We start from the raw sequence: 25,742 nt of genomic DNA on the forward strand, positions 1-25,742 counted from the left end.
GAGGGGAGTGTGTTGGTTTGTGATTAAGTTGTGGAGGATCTATTTTGTTGAGTTGTAGTGTGTGATTGAGATTTTTTTTTTGAGGAAGGAGGTTGAGTTGGTGGGGTGTGAGTGAGTTGGGTCTTTCTTTTGGTTGTGTATTCTTTCGTTGTTTTTGTGTGTGTGGGGGGGGGGGGGGGGGGAGTTACTGCTGAGCTATATAGGTCAAGGGAAGTGTTCGATTCCAATTTGTGGTTGTGGGTTTGTTGGCCGTTATTGGGAGTTGCTGTTGAGCTGTATAGCTCAAGGGAAGTGTTTGATTCCAATTTGTGGGATCAGGAGCTGCTGTTGAGCTACATAGATCAAGGGAAGTGTCCGATTCCAGAGGATATTGTGTTTAGTGGAATTTAGGGACTTTTGTGTTGTCGGGTTTTTTCGTCGTTTTGAGTGTTTTTGTATGGGGGTATGCGTCTAAATTTGTTTATATTTAGTTTGTACCCACCCAAAAAAAAACCAATTTCCCGCGCTTGTCCCGTTAGTGGCATTAGGTCTTTTGTGGAACGTGTGTGTGTTAGTTTTTCGATGTATTTTCGTGTTTGTCATGTTTACGTAATGACGTCATATGCGCCATTTTAGATTCGTGGTTTATGGTCGTTTCCGCCATATTTGTGACGTCATGGGTCAAAGTAGACGGGTAGAATCGGACGCTTCTGTATTTCCAGGTACGAACTTATTTTGAGTGTTTTAGGCCACTATAACTCCTAGCAGAAACCAGAATGAAACCGTGATATTTGCTGATTTTGTATACACAAATAATTTTCTTCAACATTCCGATTAGTTCTGCTTCGTGCCACTATTTTTTTTTTTTTTTCAAAAATGTTGCTTGGGATTAACTTTTCATTTTGTGGTTTTAAGACCACAATTTCGCGCAATATTTCAGTGTGCATACAGTAAATACGTTTCTAGTTTAGTATTTGGTTTAACCACGTACTCATTTTGTCGGATGCCGGTGGTCACCAGTGACTCCTGGCGTCTGACACTACTGTGAACTCGTTAACATTGATCTCCATACTAACTGGATGTACATCTTCTGTCTCAGGAGTGTTTGTTTATATCGTCTGCCATATTTTAGTTAGCCAAAAGTTTCTCTTGGTGTTAACGAAGTGTATGTTGTGAGTGTAAAATGGTTATTTCGTGCTCTGGATATAGCTGTACGAACCGGTGGAACAAGGAAAGTAATTTAATTTTCCACAGGTAATAGTTGAAAGTCAAGAAATGACAACACTCTCGTAAATATCTTGGTCGTTACCTTACATGATACAATGAGTCTTCTGTTCTGGACAGGTTTCTCGTGCAAAAAGGCGATTTACTGAAACAGTGGGCCATTGCCACTAAACGCAAAGGTTTCACGCCTACAATGGCTAGTTTCTTGTGTGCAGATCACTTCTTGGAAGAAGATTATTTAGTAAGGCCTGGTACTTCGAAAAGGCATGCAATCACAGTTTGCGTTTCCCACGCATTTAATGCCCAAGGAGAAGCAACCAAAGCGACAGATGAGAATAACAACTGAACAGCCTACTGTAGAATCTCATGATTATATTGAACAGGTTAGTCACTTCACATATAAACAGTATAGAGACCACTGCTCAATACTAAACTGGAGATACTACTCAAATGCGTCTTTGCCTAGAAAGCCGTGAAGCTCTATGGTGGAGTCGCCGTATTGTAAAGGGGCAAAATACCACATTCTAAACTGTGGAAGTACCTCTTGTCGTTCTTGTACTTGTGATTTTAAAGTGTTGTGTTGCATACGGATGTAATAATCGATGGACAGCAGAAAATGGTATTTCACCTGAAAGCTACACATGCTTTAGCATATGGCAAAGGAAATAGCTTTCAAGAAATTCAAATACTGAAAAAGATATCCAACATCTTTTCAGTTTTCCTCACTCATCTCCAGAACTTTTAAAGAAATGAGTGCATGTAGCCCCAGGGGAATACAGAACTCCATCGAAATATAGCGTCATTTGTAGCTCAGTTTTCCAGGCCATTTGCAAGTGAACATCAATCGGAGAAGGTAACTTGTTCTCAGTAAACCATCATTTACTGAAGTATAAACATGTATTCAAGGATACACAGTGCAGGAGAGCTTCTGTGAAGCTTGGAAGGTAGGAGACGAGGTACTGGCGGAATTTTGGTTGTGAGAACGGCTCGTGAGTCTAACTTGGGAAGCTCATATGGTAGAGCACTTGCCCGTGAAAGGAGCAGTGGTCCTGAGTTCGTGTCTCGGTCTGGCACACAGCTTCAATCTTCCAGGAAGCCTCATATCAGCGCACACAGCGCAGCAGAGTGAAAATTTCATTCTGTCAAGGATACACATTGCTGTTGATGTATCTTTCTGAATTTGTCGTAACTCCTAATTCTTGCTTATGAATTCTTTTAATTGTGTTAAATATTGAGCTCACTGGCTTTTATTCATAGAGTCTCCTTATTGAATTAGTTTCTGCACGGTTTTCTGTTGCAAATGTACACACGCTGAACATCAGCTGCCGTAAATCACGCCGTAAATTGTTTTTCATTTTTCAGGAATAAAGCTACATTTAAATTTTACTAAGTGCAGCTTACATTAAAAGTCAAGTTGTCGGCCGAGGAAAACCTAAAATGATTTCACACGTCATTGAGTCATCATTTTCATTTTCCGTGCTCCCACTTTTCCATTGCTGGTATTATACTGCCTGCATAAAACTAATAAACGTTTTGTCAAACTTAACTATGCTTGCCAAATATTTGACCGTGAACGGAGATGTTTCATGTGCTTGTCAAGCATAGAGCATGTTTGATGTGTAAAGTTTGACAAGATGGCGGACGTTGTTTGTGTTCGTTCGTCGCGTATGTGTGGTGAAAAGTTATTTTACTACAATGTATGTAACTGTATCGTGGGTATCCACAACCATGAAAACAACGATCAAAGCCAAAAACAACACAGCAATGACAGTTACCAAAATGGCTGAGGTATCAGCTATTTACCAGGCATATTTTACGGTGGGAGGGGTTATGAACAAAATCACTGTTGACACATAACATAAACTAGAGTGCAACGAAATAAAAGAAATCGAAATTCTCTGGTTCTTCTGCGGACGATGCGTGGTATATGGTCCTACGTTATGGTATTTTGTTTAACTGTCATTAGAGGGGAAAGTAGAAAAGCATAAATTTTGGCATACATCCCTCTTTTTCAATGTGAGAGCGAAGTAACTAGTCAGGTCCCCCATTAAACGTTTCACTGTCCATCCGCAGAAAGTTGATGTAATGACCAAGTTCTGAGAGTAAAATTTCCATTAACAGGTTTTCGTCTGTATATTTCTCTCATAGTTTAAACTATTCCCTGGACCAACATCTTGTTTTCGATTTCATCTTCTTCATTAAACTTACCCCAAAAGTCAATGCAAGGACGGAAAAGTACCTGAAAGGAGGACCAATTGCGTTTCTTAGGTATGTACAACTTACGTCTACCTGCATGTATCATATTGATGTGAGGCACTTCATATAGTGAAAAATGTCGACACACTATGATCTTATATTATAGAGCTACTTTTTGCTATTTTTGAGCTAGATAAATCTAAAGTATGTTTCAGTAAAATGTGAGCTTATATATACACATTCATCTGCAGCTAAAAGTTATACATGAAGTCAGATTAACATGTTGTTTCATTCAGATTCTTAAACTCGTGTGCATCGAAGTACTACTATTTGAGTCGGTTTCGTACATTGTGATTTTCTATTTTTGTTTCCCAAAAGATGAATAAAGAGTCAAAATATGGCTCCAGAAAGTAAAAAGCAATGCCGTTCCTACAAAATATTTTCAAGTGTGCTCTGAACACTTTGCAGAAGACTGATTTGGTAGGGAGAGGTTCGGAAATGCATAGTTAGTCTTGATGCTGTGCGAACAATTTTTGATTTCCCACAGTATCTGTTGCCGAAAGTGACAAAGAAAATCACCAACAAAAAGAAATTCATTAAGCGCCAATATGTGTTGATTTTACCATACTAGTAAGCCCTACTCCTGGAAGAGATGGGATGGTGGAGATATGGTTTAGCCACAAGGCAAATGTCCTGTGTTCAAGTCTTGGTATGGCACAGTTTTAATAACCCAGAAAATTTCATACCAGCCCAAACACCACTGAAGAGTGGAAACATCCCCCAGGCTGTGGCAAAATCACATCTACACAGTATCTTCTCTTACAGGAGTGCTGATCTTGAAAGTTTCTTAGGAGAGCTTCTGTGAAGTTCAGAAGGTAGGAGATAGGGTACTGGTGGAAGTAAAACTCTGAGGAAGGGTGGTGTGTATTGCTTGGGTAGCACTTGCCTGTGAAATGCATTGTTCAGAGTTAGTGTGTCAATCCGAAACACAGCTTTAAATTGCGTGTTAGTTTTACAATTGTGCTACTTCTTTACTCGTACAGTAGCATATTTTCTCTCGTATGAAATCAGATTTTCAAAAGATGATTGAAAAGCACTGTGTCCCTTGAGGAGAAAAAGTACTGGTGATTATGTAAATGGAGTATTTTCAAGAATGTCGCTATCAACCGTTCATCTTAGGGAAATTTCTGTGCCACCTAATTTTTCTGCTCACCCAAAATGTTTGAAAACTGTACGGTAATTCATGGATTCCAAGTTCATGTTTCTGTACAAAATACATGTACCACAGGTAATTGATAAGCGTTGAATGATCTATTTCCCCAATATTCATGTGCTGAAGTCATACACTCATTTTTAATTTAAGTTCTAAAATATAAATAAGATGCTATGTAGCTTTAAAATTCCAGTTATTTCCATAAACATTGGTATTTGCAGGAGAATGTTCAACAGTAATGTTACTTAAATGTGCATGTTGCTTTATTCAGTGTCGAGGTCTGGTGAGCTGGCCAGCCTACGGATGAAGGTGGTTTTAACATCTGCCTCGGCGAATGCGGGCTCGTTCCTCTTATTCCGCCTCAGTTTCACTATGTCAGCGATTGCTATGCAAATACTGTCACCATGTACATGTACACCATAATTACTCTACCACGCAAACATTGGGGTAACACTCGTCTGGTGTGAGACGTCCCCAGGGGCAACAACAACCCTGGGTTTGGTGTGGAGCAGCAGTGGTGTAAGCGGACTGCTGTAGCCTGTTGTGGGATTGTGTACCACTGCGAGCTGCAGCGGGTACGGAGCCTCCCTGTCGTTTCTAGGTCCCCAGTTCCATACAATACAATAGGTAATTATGTTTCAGTAGTAAATGATTACATCATAAATTTTGTTTAAGTGTGTTGATTTTGGGAGCATTCAGAAATCCATTCAGGTCTTTTGAATAAATGAATTTCAATCTCCACCCCCATTAGCATCGGATTCCACGCCCGCCCATCAGCGTTGACCAGTGACGCTGCATGTGGTGTCGTTCGTTTTTTATGTGAAGGATAGTGGCCTGTTATTAAATATTATCTGTGGTTTTATTAATAGCTGATGTAAACTACACTGTTTCTTGCAGATATGTTGTTATTTGCAAAGATGTGGTTAGACAGGAACCTAAAAGGACAGCTTAAAACATAAAACACTGCAAGTTAAAACATTAGCAGTCACAGGGAATCGAGAAAGCTCCAATTCTACCCGCCTGCTTTTACCCATAATGTCATATTTTAAGTAAACTGCATAGTTTACAAGAGTTACTTTAGACAACAATAAATAACATGTAATACAATTACATCCTTCAAGGTAAATATCACATACTTAAAAATGACATGAAATATTAAAAGCAGCTAATGAATAGAAATTAACGAGACAACTGCTGGAATTAGGGGGTTATGGGCAGGAATGACCTAAAAAAGGTAAAATTGTAATCATTTCAAAGCTGCCAGAAGATCCAATAAAAATGCACACGAATTCCTCTGGAATAAATTGAACAAAAAATACAGAAAAAACCAAATTGAAGTTGAATAATTTATTTGACCACCAAAAGTGCAGTCCTCCATCATGTGTTGCAGGTGGTAAATGCGTAATGAATTACCGGAAATGGAACATGGCGAGATGCGTTGACTTTGTCAACTCTCAACTAAATTGTCATGTTCCAATCTAACCTCGGCCTCTGACTTTGCTACGGGTTGGACTGTCATGACATAGTTTTTCTCCATATCGAATACAAATGCAGTTAGCCACACCCTGTCATGCATCATGAAGTTACCAACTGCAGTACACAATGGAAGACAGGTACACTGTAACAGCATTTAGACTGTGTATAGGTCAGATGGCGACAGCGATACCAGAACCCCTCTTCCCTCACTCAAAAAGGTGTGTGTGAAATAGAAAGCATAGTTAACAAGTATCATAGTTTACACTAGTTACTAAGGTGAACGTAGGTTGTCAAGAGTCAAAGCAGATGTATGGAATCTGACTGTTCACATGACTCCAATCATATTTGTAATCTTAGTTCTCACAAAAAAATATTTTGCTGTTTTTTGCAAATGTAGTATGATTTCCATGGATTTGGTTGGGCATGCACTGAAGTGTACAGCTATACAGGTCAATTCTAGTTCACCTTTCCCATCCTTTTTTCCATCAGTAAGTGCATATTGTTATTTCTTTTGAGATTTACTTTTTTTTGTTTCAGGTCTCAGTACTTGAGCTTATAGGTCAAGTCAAATTGTTGATTACATCATCTGTTATGTTTCGTGTTTTAGAAGTAGCACATAGAGTGAAATGAAAAAGTGCAATCCCTTACAAAATAACAATTTACAACGTTTGTAAATAACAGATTTCAGCTATCAGTCGTCCTTTGGAATATTTATTGGCAGATCTAGATTTCGGCCTGCAACTAGCCATTCTCAATGCTACGAATACAACAGGTACATAGTTCGATGATGTCATAAAAAAGTTGGAGTTAATGGCTTAACTCATATGGTTTGTATATTACAAACCACAATCCTTTTTTTGGTCAATGCATGTAATGCTTGTTGGTCTGAGCTTGTACACAGTTCATGGAATACTAATATTTGCAGAATTGACTATGGGAGTGTGGTTTATGGTTCGGCAGCACCTTCAGCATTTCATTTACTCTACCCTGTGAACCACTATGGGGTTCGATTAGTGACAGGAGCTTTTAGGACGAGTCCGGTGACCAGCATCCTGGTGGAGGCTGGTGTCCCTCCACTGCAGATCTGACGTGCACAACTGCTCACCAGTTACGCAGCACACATTCATAATTTCCCTGACCTTCCAAATTACCGTCTCATTTTCCCTGCCCGTGGCAGTCCATCTCTCGCCTCGGTGGTCCAGATTGGGGCTAACAATTACAGTTCGCATGCGGTCTCTTCTCTCCAAACTGGAGTCCTTCCCTTTACCACCTCTACTTGCAGTCCGTTCACATATGCCTCCATGGTGTACACCTCGGCCGCAGCTACGTCTGGACCTTTTGCATGGCCCTAAGGACTCCTTTAACCCCGCCGCTCTCCGCTGTCACTTCCGCTCTATGTTTGATGTATTCCGGGGCTATGAAGCGGTTTACACTGGTGGCTCAATGGCTGATGGTCATGTAGACTTTCCATATATTCATGGAGGACATACTGAGCAGCCCTCTCTGCCAGTTGGCTGCAGTGTTTTCACTGCAGAGTTGGCGGCCATATCTCGTGCTCTTGAGTACATCTGTTCGTGCTCTGGCGAGTCATTTCTACTGTGTACTGACTCATTGAGCAGTCTACAAGCTATCGACCAGTGCTACCCTCTCCACCCTCTGGTGGCATCCATTCAGGAGTTCATCTATGCCCTGGACCAGTCCCACCATTCCGTGTTGTTTGTGTGGACCCCAGGACATGTCGGAATCCCTTGCAACGAATTTGCCGACAGGCTGGCCAAACAGGCAACGCGGAAACTGCTTCTGGAGATAGGCATTTCAGTGTCGCTGTGGCTCCCAAATGAAAGTCGTCCACCTTTTCCTGGACTGCCCACTTTTAGCGCTCTGCAGCAGACTTTTAGCTTTAGCAGCACCCTGCCTTCGGTGTTTGGCAACAATGCCTCCACAGCAGCTTTAGTTTTACGTTTTATCCATGAGAGTGGGTTTTATACTTCTATGTAGGTTTTAGTGCATGTCCTTTGTCCCTCTGTGTCCTCCACCCTAGTGCTTTTAGGGTGGAGGTTTTAATGTGTTGCAGAGTGGCTGGCTTTCCCTCTTTATTCTCGTGGTTGGCCAGCCACTGTAATCTGCTATCATGTTTTACTCTCTTCTGTTTCTGTTGTCTTCTTGTCCTCTTTTGTTCCTTTTAGTGTTCGTTGCCTTCCCTTCATTCTTGTGGCTTTTCATTTCTTTCCGTTTTGTGTTATATGTTTCGTCCGTTTTATTCTCCCACTTGTGGCATTGTTTTATTGGGAACAAGGGACTGATGACCTCGTAATTTGATCCCTGCTCCCTCCTTTAAACCAACCAGCCAACCAACCAAGGTGAAACCACATCTGGCCATTGTGCGGTTGGGGGCCACTACCCATTACAGCTTTAGCATATTGTAGTCTGGGCAGACTGGTAAAACAGGGCAGGTGCTGAACTTTAATGCTGTACAGAGTAGAAGTGTATCTGAACATACAGTGCACTGAACATTCCTAATGATGGGCCTCCACAGCCAATGATCAATACATATGCCAGTGTTAACACCACCACTATGATAACTACGACTGAAATGGGCATGTGACCATTGACATTGGACAGTAATTCAGTGGCAGTGCATTGCATGCTATGATGGATCCTGATATCTTCTTTGTTGTGCCGATAGCAGGGCGCATATCTCTTGTTTACCAGGAAAACAGCTGTTTGACACCTGTACTGCAGGATGGAGACAAGCTGGCAGTGGCTCCATTATGCTCTGGGGGAACATTCACATGGGCATCCAGGGGTCAAATAGAGGATGTGCAAGGTACCATGATGGCCAAGGAGTATCGTACACTGGTTGCAGACCATGCTCACACCTTCATGACAATCATGTTTCTTGATGGCTCTGGTAGTTTTCAGCAAGATGAAACACACCATGTGACAAGGCTGGGAGTGTGATAGAATCATTCAAGGAACACATTGGTGAGTTCCAGTTCATGTGCGCCCCCCTCCCCTCCCCTCCCTTGCCAGGTCTGAACCCAGTCAAACACATCTGGGATGTGACTGAACGGGCAACAAAGCTCATAACCCCCCCCCCCCCTCCCCTGGACTTTATGGGAATTAGGTGTGTGTGTGTGTGTGTGTGTGTGTGTGTGTGTGTGTGAGCGCGCGCTCGCGCACTGAAGTGATGCTAGTTCCCTCCAGTGACCTACCAATGCCTCATTGCTTCTGGACCACAATGGGTTGCTGCTGTTACCCATGCCAGAGGTTCTGACTGATTGGTGTATGTATTTGTATTACCTCTCTTTTTCTGTGATGAATTTGTTTGCATATGAATAAGCCTTGTTCAACCCTTGTTGTCTTCAGATATCTCCTCTATATAGTGTCTTTGGCTTAGGTATAGAGTTATCGGTTGAAACTGACATGTGGAATTGGGTTCAAGAATTTGTATACAGATTTTCAAAAAGGGAGCTGTGAATTGTCTCTACCCCACACAATATATTTTAAAGAAAATATTTGGATAAAAATCCTTTTTTATGAATATTTGGCTTTGCACACAAGGGAATTTTGGAGTAGTTCAGGTTCGTTGTTCAGGTTATGTGTGTGTTTAAATTGAACAGAAGTATGTCTTGTATAATTATTTAATGAATTCACAGAAATAAACATTGACTGCCTAAAATAGAACTGTGTATTTGTGGTTAATCACAGCAAATGCACATTTTTTGTATCTGAAGCACCGTTAATTGATAGTTTCTTTTTAAAAACATTGCCGATCAGAAAGCTTTGACAATATTTTCTCTTTAAAGTTGTGCACTGTTCTGAAATGCTGAATATATCATCGACTGCCACTGTGAAATTAGAGATAATATAAAACTTAATGTTAGTGTTGGACCAGTTATATTAACAGTGTGTCAAGTGACAGTGCCCCCAGGCAGAGAGGAAGGCAAAACCTCTCTTTTTTTTTCTCTCTCTCTCTCCAGTCTATGACTAGATTATGTTACAAAATGTAGAAAAGACTAATTTTGTTGTGACGTAACCATAATGATCTGATTTCATTAAAGTTAATGACCTGAAAAAATCTTGCTAATGCATAATTACTGTAAATGTAGTGAAAAGACACAGTAGCTCAAATTGTAATGCCATTCAAGGTTATTTTGCTGTAACCTGAATGAAATAGAAAATACCAATTGTGTTCTCCGTTGCAGAAGAAGGCATCCAGTTAAGGTATCATTATTGGTGCCATTAACTTAAACCTTTAAGTAAGCATACAGTGACTTTTTTGCTGGAATAAAATACTGAATACAGTGATTTAATGTCTATGCTTTCATTCCTTCCATCCACCATAACTCTTATAGATGTTTGCTAAATAATGAGAGAGATGGATGGTGACTGTGATAGGGAGCTGCAACACAGATTTTGGGTGACCCAATGGCTTTGTAATTTAGAATTAGAATGGACCAAATTCATCACCTTGGAAAATATTACAAATTATTGCTGTTTTATTTATTTGAAGATGGAGCAGAACTATGTGCTTTTTTGTTCTTACAGTGAATAATGCATGTACTAAGTACACCGTTTATGTGCTGTGGTACTTTATTTATATCTAATTAATAAAGGTAATATGGTACTCATTGTACTTTACTCCTTGATTTCTTCATTTTTTTTTATTTATTTATTTACTTTTTATTGGCAAATGACCTTATTTAGCTGTGAAGGCCTCAACAGCACTACAAAAATTTCTATTTCAAACTTAAGCACTTTGCATATAGTAATGAGAAATATTCATACAGCATTAGAAGAGGCCACATTCAAAGATCACACTCAAACTCAACCAATGTTAAATTTCTCTCTCATTCACCAATCGATGCAGCTCTAATGTAAAATGTTAATATTTTCAAATTTTCGTTGAACTGCAACTAGTTAAGCCAGAACTCCCATTTGTTGACAATTTGTGATATTGCCCCTATGTGAACATTTCACGTACATACTGACATGCTCACTGAGCTCATAAGTCTGACTTTGCGTCACTCAGTAACATTGCTGTATGAGTTGACAGGAAGTATATCTGGAGGAGGATAGCATGTTTGTGGTATCTCCCCTCCCCCTCCCCCCCCCCCCATTTATCATCAAATTAACAAAATTGTATTGTTTTTGCTGAAGACTAGCATAGCTATTTGTAATCTTGCATTAAAAATTACTTTAAACAGAAGAGATGTGAGACATTGCTTCTATGACATTTTATTTTAAGCAAAAACTTTGAAATAACCAATTTTGAGAACATTAATTATCTACGTGTTGTTTTGAGCAATGGCAAATATACAGAGCAATAACGCACTGTCATTTTTTGGTCAGGGTGTCATGGCAGCAAGTCCTGCCCAGTTGGCTCCAAAGCATAGTACAGTGCAGGTCCCTTGTACATCTCCCTTTATTCTTACCTCCGTGGGTAGTGAACTCTAGTGAGAGATGTTTCTGTTCCTCAACAGTTTGTGAGAGATTGTAGTGGAGCATTGGACTTCATGTTTTGTATTACTATGTGTTGTGGGAGCTTTTGTCGTATTGTACTTTATTTACTCTATATGGGTCAAATCCTCCCCCCATGAACCATGGACCTTGCTGTTGGTGGGGAGGCTTGCGTGCCTCAGCGATACAGATGGCCGTACCGTAGGTGCAACCACAACGGAGGGGTATCTGTTGAGAGGCCAGACAAACGTGTGGTTCCTGAAGAGGGGCAGCAGCCTTTTCAGTAGTTGCAGGGGCAACAGTCTGGATGATTGACTGATCTGGCCTTGCAACATTAACCAAAACGGCCTTGCTGTGTTGGTACTGCGAACGGCTGAAAGCAAGGGGAAACTACAGCCGTAATTTTTCCCGAGGACATGCAGCTTTACTGTATGATTAAATGATGATGGCATCCTCTTGGGTAAAATATTCTGGAGGTAAAATAGTCCCCCATTCGGATCTCCGGGCGGGGACTACTCAGGAGGATGTCGTTATCAGGAGAAAGAAAACTGGCGTTCTACGGATCGGAGCGTGGAATGTCAGATCCCTTAATCGGGCAGGTAGGTTAGAAAATTTAAAAAGGGAAATGGATAGGTTAAAGTTAGATATAGTGGGAATTAGTGAAGTTCGGTGGCAGGAGGAACAAGACTTCTGGTCAGGTGACTACAGGGTTATAAACACAAAATCAAATAGGGGTAATGCAGGAGTAGGTTTAATAATGAATAGGAAAATAGGAATGGTGGTAAGCTACTACAAACAGCATAGTGAACGCATTATTGTGGCTAAGATAGATACGAAGCCCACACCTACTACAGTAGTACAAGTTTATATGCCAACTAGCTCTGCAGATGATGAAGAAATTGAAGAAATGTACGATGAAATAAAAGAAATTATTCAGATAGTGAAGGGAGACGAAAATTTAATAGTAATGGGTGACTGGAATTCGAGTGTAGGAAAAGGGAGAGAAGGAAACATAGTAGGTGAATATGGATTGGGGCTAAGAAATGAAAGAGGAAGCCGCCTAGTAGAATTTTGCACAGAGCACAACTTAATCATAGCTAACACTTGGTTTAAGAATCATGAAAGAAGGTTGTATACGTGGAAGAACCCTGGAGATTCTGAAAGGTATCAGATAGATTATATAATGGTAAGACAGAGATTTAGGAACCAGGTTTTAAGTTGTAAGACATTTCCAGGGGCAGATGTGGACTCTGACCACAATCTATTGGTTATGACCTGTAGATTAAAACTGAAGAAACTGCAAAAATGTGGGAAATTAATGAGATGGGACCTGGATAAACTGAAAGAACCAGAGGTTGTACAGAGTTTCAGAGAGAGCATAAGGGAACAATTGACAGGAATAGGGGAAAGAAATACAGTAGAAGAAGAATGGGTAGCTCTGAGGGATGTAGTAGTGAAGGCAGCAGAGGATAAAGTAGGTACAAAGACGAGGGCTGCTAGAAATCCTTGGGTAACAGAAGAAATATTGAATTTAATTGATGAAAGGAGAAAATATAAAAATGCAGTAAATGAAGCAGGCAAAAAGGAATACAAACGTCTCAAAAATGAGATCGACAGGAAGTGCAAAATGGCTAAACAGGGATGGCTAGAGGACAAATGTAAGGATGTAGAAGCTTACCTCACTAGGGGTAAGATAGATACTGCCTACAGGAAAATTAAAGAGACCTTTGGAGAGAAGAGAACCACGTGTATGAATATCAAGAGCTCAGATTGCAGCCCAGTTCTAAGCAAAGAAGGGAAGGCAGAAAGGTGGAAGGAGTATATAGAAGGTTTATACAAGGGCGATGTACTTGAGGACAATATTATGGAAATAGAAGAGGATGTAGATGAAGACGAAATGGGAGATACGATACTGCGTGAAGAGTTCGACAGAGCACTGAAAGACCTGAGTCGAAACAAGGCCCCGGGAGTAGACAACATTCCATTAGAACTACTGACGGCCTTGGGAGAGCCAGTCATGACAAAACTCTACCAGCTGGTGAGCGAGATGTATGAGACAGGCGAAGTACCCTCAGAATTCAAGAAGAATATAATAATTCCAATCCCAAAGAAAGCAGGTGCTGACAGATGTGAAAATTACCGAACTATCAGTTTAATAAGCCACGGCTGCAAAATACTAACGTGAACTCTTTACAGACGAATGGAAAAACTGGTAGATTCAGACCTCGTGGAGGATCAGTTTGGATTCCGTCGAAATGTTGGAACACGTGAGGCAATACTGACCTTACGACTTATCTTAGAAGAAAGATTAAGAAAAGGCAAACCTACGTTTCTAGCATTTGTAGACTTAGAGAAAGCTTTTGACAATGTTGACTGGAATACTCTTTTTCAAATTCTAAAGGTGGCAGGGGTAAAATACAGGGAGCGAAAGGCTATTTACAATTTGTACAGAAACCAGATGGCAGTAATAAGAGTCGAGGGGCATGAAAGGGAAGCAGTGGTTGGGAAAGGAGTGAGACAGGGTTGTAGCCTCTCCCCGATGTTATTCAATCTGTATATTGAGCAGGCAGTAAAGGAAACAAAAGAAAAATTTGGAGTAGGTATTAAAATTCATGGAGACGAAGTAAAAACTTTGAGGTTCGCCGATGACATTGTAATTCTGTCAGAGACGGCAAAGGACTTGGAAGAGCAGTTGAACGGAATGGACAGTGTCTTGAAAGGAGGATATAAGATGAACATTAACAAAAGCAAAACGAGGATAATGGAATGTAGTCAAATTAAATCGGGTGATGCTGAGGGAATTAGATTAGGAAATGAGACACTTAAAGTAGCAAAGGAGTTTTGCTATTTAGGAAGTAAAATAACTGATGATGGTCGAAGTAGAGAGGATATAAAATGTAGACTGGCAATGGCAAGGAAAGCGTTTCTGAAGAAGAGAAATTTGTTAACATCGAATATAGATTTATGTATCAGGAAGTCGTTTCTGAAAGTATTTGTTTGGAGTGTAGCCATGTATGGAAGTGAAACATGGACGATAACTAGTTTGGACAAGAAGAGAATAGAAGCTTTCGAAATGTGGTGCTACAGAAGAATACTGAAGATAAGGTGGATAGATCACGTAACTAATGAGGAAGTATTGAATAGGATTGGGGAGAAGAGAAGTTTGTGGCACAACTTGACTAGAAGAAGGGATCGGTTGGTAGGACATGTTTTGAGGCATCAAGGGATCACAAATTTAGCATTGGAGGGCAGCGTGGAGGGTAAAAATCGTAGAGGGAGACCGAGAGATGAGTACACTAAGCAGATTCAGAAGGATGTAGGTTGCAGTAGGTACTGGGAGATGAAGCAGCTTGCACAGGATAGAGTAGCATGGAGAGCTGCATCAAACCAGTGTCAGGACTGAAGACAACAACAACATGGGTCAAATGAAATTTCCAGTACCAGGTTTTCGATCTGTGTGGGGGTTCCTGGTATTGCTTTGTTTCTTTGAGTTATATAGGGCAAGCTAAATGTATGATACCAGTGGTGCATATTTTTGCGTTTTTTGGTTGGGTTGATTGTTGACGATTTTGTGTACATCATTTTTGAGCGACCATTTTTTTGGAATGGTGTCATGATTCTCGTTACAGGTATTTAGTTTGTTCCTGCTTAAAATTTCCTAATTTCTGCAGTTGCCCCATTAGTTTAATTTTATTGCTCGAGTCAAATATTTCACATATTACTGATGTTTGTTCACGGGTGTAATGAGTGAGGTTTGGTCACCATATTGCATATACTTGAATTAGGGATGTCCACCATTTTGATGACGGGATGGGTCAAAGGCGATGGTTGGTATCCAAAATTTTAGTGATCTCTTTTGAAGTTATCATTTTCAGTTTGTGAATGTAATTTATTTAGAGGGGAAGTTCATTTACATTTATGTTACTCTATTTTTTGAGGTCCTCCTACACTGAAATTTTATACAGCGTTTCCCGGAGGAATGGTCAGTATTCTGGGATATGACTGGAATGATCATTTGAAGCACAAAAAGTCCAGTAGACATAGGCTCTTGACATTTTTGCTTTGAATGATCATTTGTGTCATATACGTGAATACTGATGATTCCCCCTAGGGCACCCTGTATTTATAGAAAGAGTATGTATGACTTAATTCTGAATTGTAATGTAGGAGTTTGTTTTAATGAAAAGTTTTCAGCAAATTGTAACTATCAAGTTTTGATGTTCTTCAATGTCTTATTTTATTCTTTGACGGCTTTCTGTCAGGGTAACAGACATTATTTTTGTTGCTGCATATGTTAATGCAGAATAGATATTTAACTAGAAACCATTCATTTTTTTAAGATTTCATAAATTTCTAACAGTCTCTTACATGAAAGTTTCACAGTTGCATGCATTTGTGGGAAGTACTGGTAGGTTAGATCATAGAGAAAAGAATGTCAAGATACACAAGTGACATTAAACAGTGCCAGCTTAGGACCTTAACAGTACAGTCACTTCCTTGACCTTTCCTCCACCTAGTTAAATGGAGCTTCTTCCATTAGCAGTTATTTCCTCCCTCCATGTGTTAGTCACATGTAACATCCTATTGTGAAGGAATAGGATATAAATACATACAAACAAACCCAATTAAAGGTTTGTAAATATTGCAAATATTTGACTTCTTCTGAAATAATGAGAACAATTAAAAATAAGCAGTAGCTTCAGTGAAAGTGCACTGATGGTTAGCTGTATTTTATTTTGCTCGTTGCTGTTGATGAGGGGTCATAATTTCCTTCACTTCATAAGTTTGTTTCGCTTGTAGCAATGTAATCTGTGCTGTTGGGTTCCAACCTAAGTGCAATGTCAGAAATCATGATCTACTTGGAAGAAAACAGCTAGATTTTTGCTATAACCATAATTATAAGATTGAGTGATTCTTGATGACTGCTGTGTACTATCACCTGATTTGTTATGGCCAATGATGACAGATTGCCAACAGCAAGATGCAGTGAAAATGTTCTGGCACTGTAAGTGCATTGTAGCCATAGCTTATAACACAGCACATTTCAGTTGCATAATTTTCAGTAATTGTTTGTTCTTATTTTCTTCAGAAAACGAGGAAGAGACCGCCGCCACCGCCACCGCCACCACCACCACCACCACCACCACCACAAAGGCAGGAGGCTACAAAGGTACTGTTGATCTGCCTACTATCAATGGAACTCATTTTAAAGTGTCTTCTCTTGTTGCTGACAACCCCTCAGTTTTTGAGTGAAAAAATTGATGAAGTGTCAGTAGCGAAAATCCTCAAGTGGAATATGAATTTTCTGTTAAAAAATGAAGAATTAAAGAAAAAAATAGTTGTTTAACAGTCAGATGCCAAAGAAAGGATGTTACATCTCTGAGCACAATAGTTGATGAGCTTAGGAAAAAACGTATTAATGGTTTGGTCTACTTGAAAGTACTTGCAGAATGCACAAGGCGTTGCTGCAGTGACAAACTAGGAAAGGTAATTCTCTGAATGTGTCTAGAACGTACAATCTAGAGCTACATTCATTTGTTCTCACTTTAGATTTTTGCTCACCAAGAGCGTACAGGTATGAACGCTGCTTTAATGCGTGCCTGCCACATCCTAGAACATTAACAAAGTGGTACCAATGGGGCACATGGATTTACCTCCGAGGCTTTTAATGTGAAAAGAGCAAAAGTTTTCTTTTAGCAATCCAGTAATGTCATTCTTTGCAGCCTATTGGTTAATGAGATTGCAATGAGGGAACATGTAGTGTCCGATGCTACTGAATATTTGGTTGGTGTTTATATGGGGGTTGTCTATTGCCGTGTATAATTTACCTGTAACAAAAGAGGCATTTGTAGTCATACTAATGCTAGTTGCTATTAATGGCTCTTGGAGACTTCCAGCAGGATACTTTTTGATTTGTAAGACAACAGGGGAGCAGAAAGATAGCCTAGTTGAACAGTGCATCAGTCTTTCCAGTGCCAGTGGCATTCAGGTAGTTTTGCTATCTTGTGATGGTTGTGCCAAACACTTGCTAAGGACTGCACTTTTTGTTGAAGGTGTCAGCTATAAAGTGACATTTCTGCTACAGCTCCCATTCGTGTTGAAGCTTGTTACACTGCTTTAGGCATAAACAAACATTTATTGGATGAGCAGGGTGATGTTATTTCATAGTATCTCTTTGAATTACTTCATAAGGTACAGGTGAATGAAAGTCTTCATATAAGCAACAGAACTATAAGCAGCCACATTAATTTTCTCAGTAATAAAATGAAAGTGAGGTTAGCAAACCACCTGCTCAGCAGCCCCATAGCAGATGCCATGCAAGGTTGCTCTGACATGAAAATACATGGCTTTGACAATGCATCTGCAACAGTCAAATTTAGTTACATATTCAACCATGTTTTTGATTTGCAGAATTCCAGGTGCCTTATTCAGAATCAGTGGAAGCAGTTAACTTTACAATTGTTGATATGGTTTTGTTTGATATGCAGAAGTGGACCTACAGGGTGAACATAATCAGTCAGTTTTAAAACACTAAAAAAATGAGCCACTGTTCAAAATGACATCCAATTTGAATGGAATATTTTTGAAGAATGGGGAAACATTACAGCAGCAAAATTTAATGAAGATTTTGCTTCTAGACAGTGCTGTAAGGGACCGAATATGCAAAATGAAAGATGCGGGGTACACAGTTGTTCCTCACTTTGTGTCGAAGATGAGCAGTATGACTGTCTCGATGAAAGATTGTGCATTGCTGGTATAGTTTTTTATAAGAATGGCGACTGTGTGCTAGCAGTTGTGCAGACGTTCTGGACACATTGTTGTGGAGCATGCTGTTCTCGACTTCAAATTGGGGCAGACAATAAAGTACAGCATATTGAACATCTGTTGCACTAGTCTCATGAAATGCAAAACTGACTTCATTGCTGCTTTTTATGTGGAATTTGGCCTCAGGACACTTAAAGATAGATTTTTGCCATCTGATTTGTATGACCTTGCTGTGGTGGCTGGGCTTACCTAACTAACAGTGCCAAAAATGTTGAATGCCAAAACTTGTGCAGTCATGCATATTGCACAGTATGGGTGATTTAATGTGCAGCTCATGCCATAGGTGTTGTATTGAGATTCATCTGTTATTTGTAGCTGAACCCATTTGCATTATGACACTTCAGTGCCATCAACTGGGAAAAGTTTTTTTGAAGGTATCCCCCCCCCTCCCCCTACAAGACAACATTCCATTCAAATTTGATTCCATTCTGAGCAGTGGTTCTTTTTTTACAGTGTTTGGAAACTGGAACTTTAATTACCTCAGGCATAAGAGTTATGGACAGGAAGACAGGATTTGTCAGTTTTCTTATGTTTGTTTCTAGTGTCTTGCATCTCTATGCAAGGTTGGTTGAGCCTTAGTCTTCCACAGCCATAATAAAATTCCTTCCCACTTACAAGTGCTCCCAGAACCATTTAGAAATGTTTTTCAGTTCCATTCGTCTAATCAGTTTGCCTGCCTACAAGTGAGTATTAGTGCACGATGAGCTTTGTTAGTATAAGAAAGGCAATTGTGTAGCATTGGGAGTAATCCCTATTCTGACTTAAGATGGTCAGAGCATTGAAGAACGCATCAGTCTCACCTCAGATCATTCACAGTTAGAGGATGCGTGTGGAAAGCCATTTGGTGACTCATGATCATGACTTTATTGAAGGTGGTGTGCCTCTCTCTATGTGGCAAGCCATATTGTTGTTCACATTGCACGATTTGTCATTTGCCAATTAGAAAGTACATAGCATTGTGAATCATGTTTCAGTTTTGCGAGGGGATGTCAATAATACTGTTTATTTTCTCATACCCAGGAAGGGCAGAGGTGGTTTAGTTTCACTATCAAATAAACATAAACATTTGGCTATGCCACATGTCATTCTCTTAACCACAACCTCTGTTTTACATTAACAGTCATTGGTTTCACTAGCTTGAAGCCAAATTATCACCTTTCTGCCTAATCTAGAACTAGGGCTGCGCTACAGGACAGTCTTGTCAGCACGACCAAGATTTCAGTTGAGTCAAGTACCATGCTCAAGCTGCAGCCTGCTTTTTATTAATATTTCATCCAGGATTTTCCAGTTTTTATGTGTATGGCTTTGCTGTGCACAGTACAGCTGTATGTTTAAATACAAATTGAGGCACCAGAGTTAATATTGAAAGTAATGATTGTCAGCCACAAATAGCACGAGGGAGATCATTGTATTATGATTTGTGCTGCTTCTAACTGCTGGTAATACTAGTTTCTCCTTTTAGAGTATCCAGTATTTTATCCATTGTAACAAATGAATATTGAGAAACATTTACCACACAGATTTATTTGCTTGTAATTGCAGGTAGAAGAACCTGAGGTGTCTGCAGCTGTCATTACTCCTGGGGGGAAATGCTTTGTGTGCGGCAAAGCAGCTGGGTCAACAGGATCACCTATGACAGCTCTTACAACCACCACAAAAATCCAGCTTCATCAAAAGCTGGGTAGAGTTATAGGAGCAGAATTGGATCTTGTTGTTGATGAAGATGGAGTACTTTGCCATGGCTGTTATCGTCTGCTGAACTACATGGACCGAATTGAAGTGGAGCATAGATTGCTCACAAAATCAGTTCTGGACTGTATGCGAAGGACACTTGGTCTTGGTTACATCCAAGGTGATAATAATATGCCTGAAGCTGTTCTCGCCAGCATAGAAAATTGCAGCAAAAACTCCAGAAGTGAGTAATGTTATTTGATTTTTAGTGTATATGAATGTTTTGTTTGATATTTCTTGAGGACTAGAACTCTTGAGACTAATTTTGTGAGATTTTAAGCACAACAGAAAAGGGGAGGAGGTGAGAGAATTGTGTGATCATTCTCGTTGGTTGAATAGTTTATGGTACCTGTGCTGGGGATCATGTTGGTTGTAATGAAATGAAGCTTCCATTTTATGGTAGTAGAGGGAAACTGCTAATGCTCCATCATGTTTTATATTTTATTCGTCTATGGTAATATTTTTGACAGTTGAGAAAGACTGGCTCTTAGTTTCCCATTTTCCATAAATTTTTATGGTTAGTTATTATGGTAGTAAGCTCTGAAGCATATTACTGATGACAGTGAATATTTAATGTAGACATTTATTTCTTCATCTCTGAATTAGCTGACAAATTAAGTTACACAAAAAAATTTGTTTAAGCCATTATTCTCATCTGTATTTCACAGAATTAGGCTTACATGGCAGTTCTTTCTGCCTCTACACTGAGGTGACAAAAGTAAGGGGTACCTCCTAATATAGTATCGGACCTCCTTTTACCTGGAATAATGCAGCAACTCAATGTAGCTTGGGCTTGACAGGTCCTAGTCACCCACAGAAATACTGAGCTATGCTGCCACTATAGTCATCCATAATTGCAGAAGTGTTGCCAGCACAGGATGTGCATGAATTGACCTCTTCATTTTGTCCCTTAGATGTTCGATGGAATTTGTCAGGCGATCTGGGTGACCAAATCATTTGCTGGAATTGGTCAAAATGTTCTTCAAACCAACCACAAACAATTGTGGCCTGATAACATATTTGGGAGCATGAAGTCGATGAATGGCTGCAGATGGTCTCCAGGTAGCCCAACATAACCATCTCCAGTCAATTATTGGTTTATATTAAAAACAAAGATTCCAAGACTTACCAAGCGGGAAAGCGCCGGCAGACAGGCACATGAACAAAACACACACACAGAATTACGAGCTTTCGCAACTGGCAGTTGCTTCGTCAGGAAAGAGGGAAGGAGAGGGAAAAATGAAGCAGATGTCTGCTTGTGTCTGTGTATGTGCGGATGGATATGTGTGTGTGTGTGTGTGTGTGCGCGAGTGTACACCTGTCCTTTTTTTCCCCTAAGGGAAGTCTTTCCGCTCCCGGGATTGGAATGACTCCTTACCCTCTCCCTTAAAACCCACATCCTTTCATTTTTCCCTCTCCTTCCCTCTTTCCTGACGAAGCAACTGCCAGTTGCGAAAGCTCGTAATTCTGTGTGTGTGTTTGTGTGTTTTGTTCATGTGCCTGTCTGCCGGCGCTTTCCCGCTTGGTAAGTCTTGGAATCTTTGTTTTTAATATATTTTTCCCATGTGGAAGTTTCTTTCTGTTTTATTTACATCACAATTATTGGTTTAGGTGGACCTGAACCCAGTCCATTCAATGTAAATGCAGACCATACTGTTATGGAGCCACCACCAGCTTGCTCAGTGCCTTGTTGACAACTTGGGTCCATGGCTTCATGGCCCCTGCGCCACCCTTGAACCCCACCATCAGCTCTTACCAGCTGAATTTGTAACTCATCTGACCAAGCCATGGTCTTCCAGTCATCTAGGGTCCAACTAATGTGGCCACGAGCCCAAGAGTGGCACTGCAGATGATATATTGTTAGCAAAGTCACTTCTGTCAGTCTTCTGTTGTTATAGCCCATTAACACCAGATTTTGCCACAATGTCCTAATGGATAAGTTCGTCATACACCCCTCATTGATTTCTGTGGTTATTTCATGTGCTGTTGTATGTATGTTAGCACTGACAACTCTATGCAAGTGCCACTGCTCTGTCATAAAGTGAAGGCTGTTGGTCACTGTGTTGTCTGTATTGAGAGATAATGCCTGAAATTTGATATTCTTGGCACACTCTGACAGTGTATTTCAGAATATTGTATTCCCTGTTGAGCTCCAAAATGCGATGGCCCATGCATTTAGCTCCAACTGCCATTTCACATTCAAAGTCTGTTAATTCCTGTTGTGCAGTGCATATTGCCATCCCATGACTTTTGTCATCTCAGTGTATGTTAACTTAGAAAGCTAGAATAGTAAGTATCTAAGCATAAATTTCTTTGAATTGTATTTTTGTTGTGAAATACCCAGAAAGTTTCTTGAAATTTTTTCTTTCTACATGCAGTTCCTGCGGAGAAGCACGATATTTGCCTTGGCCTGCCTGAAAAGGTAAGAACACCAGTAAACATAAGATATTTGTATTGAAAGCTATTAAAATTAGATTTTATGTCAAAAGGAAATCCACCTGAGAAAACTATAAAATGGAACCAGAATTGCTGGCCAGGAATGGGCTCCAGGAGGCAAAAAATCAGTTCTGCAGATAGCCACAGAAGTACTGATTTTAAATCTTTAGTCTCTTGTCTCACTTAGATACTTATTAAAAAGTGCAGAGGTATTTGTTTGTAAACAGTATGACTGTAAAAGAGCTTATGGGCATAAGTTGAAATTTTTAGTATTGTATTTTACAAAGTCAGAAAATGAGCCATTGAGTTAAAGTTTCAGTTACAGTATGAATGGTTTGCCTCCCCACTAAGAATTGCAATTAAGTATTTGCTTGAGAATAGTTGGAAGGTTTTTCTTCAGATAAGATTACTGCAGTAGTCAAGGTGCGAGCCTCATATTAAGAAACAATGGTTTGAAAGCCTGAGTTAAATTGGATGTGCTTTCCTTCAGTTAGATCAAGTGATGATTACTTTAAAAGAAGAGAGCTATGAGGTTGAAGCGAATTTTGATCTTGGTCTTTGTTTCTGACAAATTATCAGCAGGCTTTTAAACTCTTCAGTATGATGGAGTGTGGTGTAATTACATTGATTTATTCAGCACCCAACATTTAATAACTTGTGGCAACCAAAACTTTGAATTCCACAAGTTCTGGTTAAAACTTTATTTTTGGAAAGTGAAGAGAGAAAAATTTAAAAGATTGAAACCAAATGAACATGCCAAAAAGGAACAAGTACTTCATCAGCGTTTGCTCATCCCTCTCCAGGGTGTATACGGTCCCGGACAACCAGGAGATCTACATCTACATTCATACTCCGCAAGCCACCCAACGGTGTGTGGCGGAGGGATCTGGGAGAAACTCGGGAATTTTTTAGAATTCCAGGAATTTTTCTTTGTTTTAGTTTTTAGTTAAATGTTTGTAACTTTGACTGGTAAGAACCAATACTCTAGCAAAGAATATTACTGTATCTCGCTATTGAAACAATATAATGTGAACGAGAGGAAAAAAAGAAAAACAGAAATAAAAAACTTAAGTTGCAAAGGAAATGCGCCATATACAACAACAAAACTCGGTGCCCGTACTAGTGTCTGCCAACAGCTAAATGTGTCAAAGGGTTTAGGAAGACTTTGCAATACTTCATAAAAACAAATTGCCTCCGATGAGCGTGATGTCACAACTGTTTACATTAGATTCATTCGAGCAGTTGCGAGCGAGCTCATGCGCATGTGTAGTTGAGTTGCATATGTGTAGTACCTTCTCCTGCTTTTGGCTACAGAAGTATGGCAGTTAGCTCTATAGACAATAGTAGCAAGCAGCCAGCTGCTACCCAGAAAAATTTTACTGGTGCGCTTAAGCTGCCATATTTATGCATGTGCAACAGGCCCATGGATGAGGTGCAAACCAGGGTATCTGCCCTGGGTGGCAACTTCAGGGAGTGGGGGTGGGAGTTGCCAAATTCATATTCCTGAGGAAAAACCCTTGTTTCACAAAGTGCCTAGCATCCAGTGCATGTTGTTCTATTGATTATTCATGTGATTTTGAAACGTATTCCTATTGGTATTTGAACATTTTTGAACACATTCTAAGTTGATTTCTGAATGAATCACAAGTTGATTTTTAAATGCATGCATAGTGTACATGGTGTGTCTGCCAGGGGAATCCCTGTCGTCTCTAGAAATTAACTTTCTTGCAGACAAAAGGGGATGGGGCTATACAAATCCGAATGGGTGAATGCCAGTTGCTGTTCATGTGATTGACTGGGTTTTTGAACGATCAACGTTGTTGTAATTACTAGCAAAATCCATAGATTCGGACTACCAGAGTGAAAATAAAGGACTAAAAAGAATAACAAGTGAAAAAGATTGCATATTATCTTCTCTGTGTATCCCAGAAAATGAAATTTTAACAGAAAATTTTTGACCAGACCGCTAGACTAGTAAGGGCCATTAGTACAGCTGCTATAGTTCTATTCTGGAAGTAGCATGGAAAACACGTTTTATGAACACACAATAATTCCTAACCAGAGAATAAACCTGGGATAACTAAACTGGTGATTGTGGCAGGGTTAGTGAAGTTACTTGTAGAATAAGTTTTGATACTGGCAGGAATAGTTATAGAATTAGTGATGGCAAGATTGTTTGTTAGAATGAGGAAAGAGAAGAAACGGAGACATCACACACGATTCCACATTTATACAAAAATTTCACACTACTACTTTTTGATCTCGTGCTTCAGAAGCTGGGGCTTATGAATGAAATTTCCAACATAAATCTTTTTGCTTGTAGTAGGCCTGACAGACTTTTGATATTGGTACTTCATGAACTATATTCTGTTAGAAAAGTGACCATTTGTGCCAAAACAGTCTCGCTTATTTGGTGTGTGGTACAATTGGTGTGATATTAAGTAGACCTGTTTCATTTTATTTAGCAAACAGTGACAAAATAAATGTTATCAGATTGAGAAATTGCATCAGTCTTAGGTACTATTTGTATTAACAGCTTTTTCAATATTAGACGAAATTTCGTTTTTTCATTTAGCAAAACTTTTGATGAAATTTGATGAGGTAATAGATCCTTTTCCAGAAAGGAAAGCATGGCATCTAAACCTGTAGCAGGATTAGAGAGGAAAAAGTGCTAAGACTTAACGAATTTAAGAAATGTGTACTGTCTTGCTTGTCTCTTGTCTTTATTGGTTTTATGTATCCTATATTTAATGTTATGTCACACAAAACAGCAAATTATTAGCTAGGAGACAAAAAAGAGTGCAGATTTTCTGAATGGTTCTTGTTCTTCCGGTTGCAAATAATTCCATCCAGTATTAATTGTGAGTTTTTTTTAAGAGGCACAGGATGTCAAACTAACCGACTGGGAACAGGAGAGGCACCACAGGACATTTTAATTTTCTTTCCTGAATATAGTTTAACGGCATCCATTGCAAAATATTACATGTTTGAATTCCACTGAGTGAAATATTGTGATGTGTGATAGCAGAATTCTGTGTGAAGAGGTGTGGCACTGCACTTTGGCACACTTACAACCAAATAACATGTCTTACATCTCCTCAAACACATATATTTTATGTATCAGACTCTTCAGAAAGATGTGCACTGTGAAGTGAGCAAATTTTTGAAAAGTCGTTTTTTTTAAATTTTTGGTATCCTA

At 39.7% G+C, this 25,742-nt stretch overlaps 1 protein-coding gene across 1 annotated transcript in view; it reads left to right on the plus strand.

Annotated features, from left to right (window-relative positions):
• Window positions 1–2,822: 2,822 nt before the first annotated feature.
• The window catches only part of LOC126291870 (uncharacterized), a 44,330-nt gene continuing 21,410 nt past the window's right edge, over window positions 2,823–25,742 (plus strand). The window contains exons 1-4 of the mRNA XM_049985591.1: window positions 2,823–3,471; window positions 16,641–16,721; window positions 19,919–20,291; window positions 22,486–22,529. Coding sequence (XP_049841548.1) covers window positions 20,009–20,291; window positions 22,486–22,529 — 327 coding nt within the window. The 5' untranslated portion in view covers window positions 2,823–3,471; window positions 16,641–16,721; window positions 19,919–20,008. The remainder of the gene's footprint in view (window positions 3,472–16,640; window positions 16,722–19,918; window positions 20,292–22,485; window positions 22,530–25,742) is intronic.

The sequence above is a fragment of the Schistocerca gregaria genome, chromosome 9, assembly GCF_023897955.1.
Source record: "Schistocerca gregaria isolate iqSchGreg1 chromosome 9, iqSchGreg1.2, whole genome shotgun sequence".
In the NCBI taxonomy this organism is placed as follows: domain Eukaryota; kingdom Metazoa; phylum Arthropoda; class Insecta; order Orthoptera; family Acrididae; genus Schistocerca; species Schistocerca gregaria.